The sequence below is a fragment of the Syngnathus typhle genome, linkage group LG6 (genome assembly GCF_033458585.1).
Source record: "Syngnathus typhle isolate RoL2023-S1 ecotype Sweden linkage group LG6, RoL_Styp_1.0, whole genome shotgun sequence".
In the NCBI taxonomy this organism is placed as follows: domain Eukaryota; kingdom Metazoa; phylum Chordata; class Actinopteri; order Syngnathiformes; family Syngnathidae; genus Syngnathus; species Syngnathus typhle.
In genome coordinates this window covers 412,529-420,719 of record NC_083743.1, presented here as the reverse complement: position 1 = coordinate 420,719, position 8,191 = coordinate 412,529, and the positions used below count along the sequence as shown (strand labels likewise).

Here is an 8,191-nt window from a genome sequence, read left to right as displayed (position 1 = left end):
GCGCTGAGGTAAATATAGCAACAAGACGGCACCAGTTGATATGAAGGATTCCGTGGTGTGGAGTGCTGTTTGTGACTCACCAGTGAAGTGTGTGTAGGTGTGTAGGATATGTGCAATTTACAATGCGGGATTTGATTCCGTTTCAGAAGCAATGATTACAGCAGTTGACGACTCATGTCTCTTCTGCGCATAACGTTGAAGCATGTATGAAGAGGAATGAAGGCCAAGGTGATGATGTGGGGTGGTGGTAAAGACAACGAGAAGCCCGTGAGAGCCTGCCTGGCTCCCGTCTGACTGGGGGGGGGTTAGTGTTTGTGTGTGTCTTAAGAGTGTGTTGAGAGGAGAGTGGGGTCGTCTGTGTGTCTGATCAGCAGGGCACTTGTGTGTCCCCGTCTCATTGTCTCCAGGGCCCTCCACTCCCGTACCACATCTTTAGAAGGCCTGATAGCGTCCAAGCCTTCACACGGCTCCAGGGAGGTAAAGTAGAAAAGATGTTGAAAACATTTTTTTTAAATGATCTTTTCTCATTGAAGTGAATGGAAACGTCTGTTCCCCCCACCAAACAAGAAAAACTGATGTAATTTATATTTTATCGAGAAATAGCAGATCCATAATACAAACAAATGCTAATGCTTGATGCTTAATTAGCTTAATGCTAATTTGTTTTAGCATTATGTGGTTGTTTTGAATTCACAAATTGTAATTCTGTGTTTAGCTTAATTGTAAGCTTACTAATTAAATTAAAATGAAATTGGTAAATTGGTGTAACACAGCCTGTCAAAAATCACACCTTCAGAATAAAATCTTTTAGTTTAATAACAGATGTTTACAACAATTTATTTGGCTTAATTGTAGCATTTTTTGAAATCAATATTTGAAAAGAATATCTTTTTTAATGCGCTCCAAGGTAAGTGTGATGGATCTAATATTTATTATACTGTGGTTCTTTTATTTTGAAGTCCCGACTTTTGACAGGCTTTGTATCTGCCAATGTTGCCCCAACTTGCAAGCTTTTCACAGCTTTGTAAAGATTGACACTGTATTGTACTACACAACTCCAAATAAGAACCAAAACACGAATACAACCCCTGTTTTGGATCTCTTGATCCAGCGAATGGGCAGATGTGCCTAAAGCTAGCTGTGTACATCTTCCCGAGATGGGACAGTGCACTCTCCCACGATCAGTTCACTTTCCCAGTTCCGTCTCCTCCATTACTGGCCAGGCCGGCGATCAATAATTCAATAGATTTGGCGTCTGGATCCTGCCCCGGAATGCCAAGACACACACAAAGACACACACACACACATACATGGATCCAGTGCTATTAATTAATAGCTCGGGACACTGTTGTTGTGTGCAGAAAATTGGGTCTTGTAAAGCGATCTGCCTGCGCATGATCATGTCACATGTTTGTTCAATAAGATACGATTAAGATGTCAGGAAATGAATTTGTGAGGCGCAGGCGTTAATGACGCTTTCACACAAAGGCCCCCTCCATTTTGATTTGCGGCCATTAGAACAGAAAATGGCCGACAGACCCTTTTGACCAGCGCTGTTTCAACTATGGCCAAAGTCAATTAACTATTGTTACATGTGTTTGGCTGCATAGATGAATTAATTCATTTTTGTCAAATAAAGAAAAAAAGAGAATAAACAAAGAATTTAGAAAAAGGGATGCCAAACTTGATTCCTCTTTCTCTGTTATCTCCCCGTTGTGTTCTCTTGTAGAGTGAAAATGATCAGTCCGCCTCTCCAAATGTCCCACAACCGAAAAGCATGCATAATGCATGAATTTGGCAGGAGAACAAGCAATGTTCCTCACTAAACGGACCTGTCACTCGTGACGTTATCAAAAGATTCCCGTCACAGTCATGCATGATTTCCAAACAATTCTTTACCAATAAATAAATTCAAAACAAAGAGCCATATTGCTCCAATAAAGCGTCAACTCATTAAAGAACCTTTTGTTGATTTATTTTGATTAGGTGGATTCACGTTTCACATGAGATGGAAAAGGTATTGTCATGAGTATTATTTTTTCTTTCTTTTTTTTTTTTTTAGGAAACCCGTGCCTCAGGTGAGTTCACTTTCACTGTCATATATATATTTTTAAAAAAGTACATACAGGAAGCACATAGCTTGCACGCAAATGGAAGTCAAACACCCTCAGAAAATGAATCCAAAAAGATGTTTCTTGTGTATAAACATATTTTACATGTGCCCGTACCTTTTTACAGTTCTTTTTTGTTATATATACTGTCATATATATAACGTAAAAAAAAAAACTACCTTTAAAAGTAGATGAAACACCACTTAGCATAAAAAAAAAAAAACCATATATTATGATCTCACATTTGTGGTGTTTTTTTTGTCATTTTTACCCAAAAAAAAAAGGGAAGAAGAAAAGAAAGAAGCAAAGAAAGAAAAAAGGTCATAAAGGTCAGCGTGTTGACTCATGCAAACATTTTGGAATTCCCTCGCTTCATTTCTTGGCGTGGAAGTGTTGAACTACAACGAGGCCAGCCTCAGTAAGTAATAATAATAATATTAATAATAATAAGATGTTAGAACAGACTGCAGAATGGTTCGCCTTGTTTGACAAAGTATCAACCACCAGCTGCATCCTCCTCTTCTTCTTCTTTCCGCCACAAGGGCCGTCCATGTTTGTTTGTTTGTTTTTTTTGGCGTAGAAAAATTACTTCCCATAGGCTATTAAGCAGTCATTTTTCATAATCTCATAAATAGCCTTTATTTTTATAGTTGTCCTGCAGCGGAGGAAAAAAAACAAAAAAAACATAAATAGCGTCCTCGCGTGGCGTTGGCGTCCCCGTGCGTGCGCGTTCCCGAGCGACGTCATCGTCGTCGTGATGGACGTCACAGGCCCAGCGCGGCCGCGTGTTTCTTGGCCTTGAGTCTCAGATCGGCGATGCTTGAGTTCTTGCTGGTGTTCTTGGCGGCAGCAGCGGCGGCCACGACGGACGCTGCCGACGCCGACTCGGCGGCAAGCGTGGCCAGCGGCAGACCGAAGGGCGGTGCCGGAAACATCATGTAGGGCGCGTGTGCGGCTAGGTGAGAGTGCAGATGGTGCTGCGCATGCGCCACGGCGCTGTCCAGCTGCAGTTGCGCCTGAACCTGAAAGGAGAAGGGCGGCACGTTGCAATGACTATCCTACGGGACGCACGCAGGAGGGGGGGGCAGAGAAGGGGGAAGGGGAGGGGGGAGAACATGCGTTAAGTTCGCAGTGGCTCATGGGACATTCACTTGTCATTTTTTCCCCCTGCTTTTAAGTCTTGATTGGGGAGCGTCTCAAATCGATGGCATGGTCAACTGCGCCATTGACAGCATTGGATCAATTTCTAGTGAATTGATCAACGCTCGGGGAACCACCATTAAAAAAATAAAACATTCAACCCACCAATCAGTTTTAAGAATCGAGACGGAGGTTTTATTCCTATTACTGTAAGCCACTGTAAATGCAAATGCACTTTAAAGTTAAATACAACTGAACAATACTTAAGATGTGATTCTTTTGGGTAACACTAGAGGGAGCCCATTAGTGGTCATCTTACCACACTTTGAGAATCACTGCTAAATCATGGTTTATTACATTTGACTGACCCGCTACTTTAAAAAAAAACTTACTCCACCCATGTTCTTAAAACACATTAGAATGTGGAATACCTGTTGAAAGTCATATAAAACCTATTTGTGCATATTTTCACTTTGCCTTTTGGGGCACAAGAGCTTGAATATACAAATTTGATCATACTATGCCTTTAACACACTGTTCATAATTTCAGAATCCCTTTAAAGAGACACTTGCCTGTTGGAATGGCATCCGCAAGGCCCCCACGTTGACATATGGCGCCACGCGACAAGCCTCAAACTGATTTGCTGCTCCTATCAGAACCCCTAGAAGAAAAGAATGCGGAGATGAGCGCCTTATAACAAGCAAAATGCACAATACAAAATAAGCACTTGAATACAATATTAGGAAAATGCTCACCACCTAACAAAAAAATCACTTTGTTGTGGTAGAAAGCAAGATGTGTGCGGTTGTGGGTGCCACTTGCATGAGGCAGATGAAAACTGCTGGTTTGTGTGTCTACTGTAAACAGCCGGGGTCACCAACGTGCTATTTCAGAAATGTGTATCAAACTGGTAGGCCTTCACAAGTGGGTCCAAAATGTAGACCCCAAAATGAGCCACAGTTGTAAGTGATTCCCTTGCTCAACAAACCTGCTTAGATTCATTTTCGTGTGTAATAGGTGTGTGTCTGTTTTGTTGTTTATCATCAGAGAAAGCGACATCATCACTCATAGCATTAATCTTCAGTGTATGCATGTACCTTTATGTAACTGGTTCTCCTGCTTTCTGCATTTGGCTCTTCTGTTCTGGAACCAAACCTGCAGCAACACACATGAATACAGATTAATTGTGTGTGGGTAAGTAACAATAATCACTTTTTTTTTTTTTTTAATATAAATCCTCAAAGGGGTGAAATACCCAAATGCATTTAAAACATTAGCAAGGACACGTTGCAGACAAATGCGGGAATATGCAATAAATAAATAAATAAATAAATAAATAAATAAATAACGACTCCTTTATCGGGGCAAATTGTGGAGATGTTGCAGGGCGATCGGGTTGTAATAAATAACCTTGTCAGCCCCAGTGTCATCTTTCTGCACATGCTCGAGTGTCCCAGCAGACTTTGAATGGACTGTGCGCTATCGAGTAGCAGCCATGATGATGATGATGATGGTTGATGATGCTTTGCCCTCCACTCATTGCACCGTTTTCCTCTCATTATACGACCGCTCCCATTAACTACGTCTTTATAACGCTTTGGAGGAGAGAAAAAAAACACTTAAACACAAACTACACGGCGGAGTAGCACATTTAGTTAAATTAGCACAAATGTTTCGTGGCGCGTTGTTGTGATAGAAAATATTATCGATTTGGCTGTCGGCGGATTTCATTTATTGAGTTTTTTGCGCGCGCTCCACTTGGAATTTATAGTGGTGATAACAGCAAAGCTATCGATTGAGGCGGGAAGAAATAGAAAATAAACCTTTGGCAGTGATCATATGTTTCATCTATTTATTATATTGTGTCGGCGTCTGTATCAAAAGAGTGTGCCTCGATAATAAACGCATTTAATTCATGCAAATCCCTCAGCACAATTGCGGGAAAAATCATATAGAAAAACTTTTTCTGATGAGCCCTCTTATTATTCCCGTTCATTTTTCGGATTAAGTCGTATGTTAATTCTGTTCATGCTTAAAGACCCCCGCCCCACCCACACACACACCCCACTTTCCTTGGAAGGCATACTGGGTTTCTGTCCAGATGGTCTTTTTGCTCGTGGGCCCTCGCGAACAACAACACGTTCCACGAACGCACACACAAACACACACGCTGCAATCCTGCTGCACAGTGAGGATGAAAAGCATGCACGTGCACTCTCGTGACGTCAACACACACACAGCCCCCAAGTGAGATCGTTAACGCAATAATTGAATAAGCATTGCTGCTTGGAGAAGAATACATCAAAATGTGGGAAGATATCAATACATTTCTATTCGAATGGGAAAATATGGCTTTACTCGGCAATATATTTGGAATGGACTTATAAGACACGTTTGCACGTATTTTAGTTGATTTATGTCCGTGCTAAATCACATATATAAATGACTGATGCGTTAAACTAAAGCCCCTAAAGTAAATAAATATTTTACTTCCATCATTTGATTTACAACATGATTTTTTTTTACCTGCAGAAAACAAATGTTGATTTTTAAAACTAAGCCAATTGTCATACGTTTTTGAAAAATATCAGTGTATTTGAATGCATCTTATGATTTGTCATATATATAAAATATATATATATGTATATAATTGCAATATTTATCGAGTCATACCCACAAAACGGAATAGATTATTGTTTAATTAAATATTTAACTGATGAGTGATGCTATTAACAAAACGTATGTTTCTTGTATTATTTTTTTAACCATTAGATTCCAATCATGTGTTTTACATGTCACAAAAATAATAAATATTATTTACAGGTAAATTTTATGAAATGACATGAAGCTTTATTATCATTCCATTCATTTCCCAAACCGTTTCTGTTTCCTCATTGCTAATTATTTTAACATTGTTTTTATCGCTATATTGCATAGAGCCTACAAATAAATAAAACGACTTGTATGGAATATTTATTATTTAGAATTTAATTTTGCATATTAATGATTGTTAGACACTGTTGAATATTTAAATGTTTTCATATCTTTATTAATAATCCTTCATGCTTGCTTTGTCTTATGTTGTTGTCTACTATTTATCCATGCTTTCCTGCATTCTTTTTTATTCCCATGCATGGGTGTGAGAAAAGCAGGTGGTCCCTGACCTGCACTCGGGCTTCGGACAGCCCCAGCCTCTGGCTCAACTCCTCCCGCATGAAGGCGTCCGGGTAGTGCGTCTCGTCGAAGAGCCTCTCCAGCTCGTTGAGCTGCTCCAGCGTGAAGTTAGTCCGACTTCTCCTTTGCTTGATTTTGGTTTGCGCTTCGTCCTCCATGGGCTTTGTGGACTCCTCTTTCCTCTCCTTCACATCCGTGGTGCCTTTAAAAAAAGAAACAGGGAGTGGAGCCACATGACTTTTTTTTTTCACGTTATTTGACGTACGGTGCACCGATGGCCTCAATGGGCACTGGGGGAAAAAAAATGAAAGCAATGGAAAGTGAAGGAGAGACCTGCCCTCCCCAAACCTCAAAAACGGATCACAGCTCAGATGTTTTGTCGAGCTACATAAAGGTCTTTAATTATTAAGTGCTTATAAATATGCAAGGCCATCATGTGTGTGTGTGTGTGTGTGTGCTCCTCTACTGATGCCTGCGTGTGTGATCCACGCGGGAAACAAGCAGCCTGTCACGGCCACGCTTAACAAGACACTCCGCTTTTAAATAGCATGTGTTGAAACATTTTGATCTGTTTTTCAAAAGAAATTAGAAAGTTTTTTTTAACGTAATCAAGAAATATATTTGGGCTATGATAAAGGCAAATGAATAGAAATAATGTATTTTATTAATTGTATAGAAAAATTATGGACACCTAGTTTGATCAAATTTATTGTTTCTATTATACTCCGTTTATTAAAATAATGTTACCATGCATTTAACAAAAAAAAAACTCGCTGCATTGGACGTGTAAAACGAAAAACACTGCACACTATAGGCCAGCTTCAAGCTCATCATCCACCTGCGCTTGTGCACCTATGCATACATGCATGCTGCAAAACCTGCATATCACATTTAACGACAAGCACTTTAAATATAAAAAATAGTTAAAACCTATTTTTAATGTACTGTCAAAATTGAGCTGCATTAACACATTGATTCAAATAATAATTTCCACCTTATACGTGTAATCATGGATGATTAACTTTAAAAGTGTTTAACGATCGCTGCAGGAACATTCCGAGGGATTTTCTCTCGTAAAATGTGAGAACCAGCCAAATAAAATAGTTTGCAACACCATTAAACACGTTTATATAGCCTTTATAGACTTTTCCTCCAAGCCGATCTATATCCTATCGACTCTTACCGTCAATGAGTTTGGGACTGCCGGCGTCTCTGGTCCTCTCCGGGCCGAGGATGTCCGTCTCCCTCCCCGGCGAGAGCGCCACGTTCCGGACTACGACCGCCGCTTCCTCCCGGCTCCCGGGCTCCGGGGCTAAGGGCTCCCCGCCGCGGCCGGCCGCCCTCGCCGCACTGGTCTCCAGCACCTCCCGGTAGGTGATCACCTCCTTCTTCTCTTTGACTTTGTGATCGAAAGACTTCGACACGAACGCGGTAAGCTCTTCCATCACACACTCTCGTGATTTTTTTTTTCCTTTCAAAGAAGGAAAAAATCAGTCAGGCAGACTCGCCGTCGTAGCCCCTCTCTCCCTTTGCTCCACGGCAGCTTAAGACATCAATGGTGCGGCCCCTTGAAAACGAGACGAGGTGATGCTGCCAACTCTCTGGGAAGGCGCCCGAAAAAAATGGGACATAAAGACGCGTCTTCCTCGGCCAATTTCTCCCTCCTTTGGTAGCGCGGAGTTGGGGAACCTGCTGGTGATCCTCGATTGAAGTCACACTATTTATACTTTGCGGCGCCTTGCCCCCTTGATCCGTGCAAATTACC

The 8,191-nt window shown here is 41.0% G+C and overlaps 1 protein-coding gene across 1 annotated transcript; it reads right to left on the bottom strand.

Annotated features, from left to right (window-relative positions):
- Positions 1-1,953: 1,953 nt before the first annotated feature.
- LOC133156183 (short stature homeobox protein 2-like) lies at positions 1,954-8,191 on the bottom strand. Its single transcript, XM_061281991.1, has 5 exons — positions 7,610-8,191; positions 6,417-6,628; positions 4,350-4,407; positions 3,825-3,913; positions 1,954-3,169 (listed from the first exon to the last, which is right to left on the bottom strand). Exons 1-5 carry the CDS (start codon positions 7,869-7,871, stop codon positions 2,876-2,878), a joined length of 915 nt encoding a protein of 304 aa, XP_061137975.1. The 5' UTR covers positions 7,872-8,191; the 3' UTR covers positions 1,954-2,875.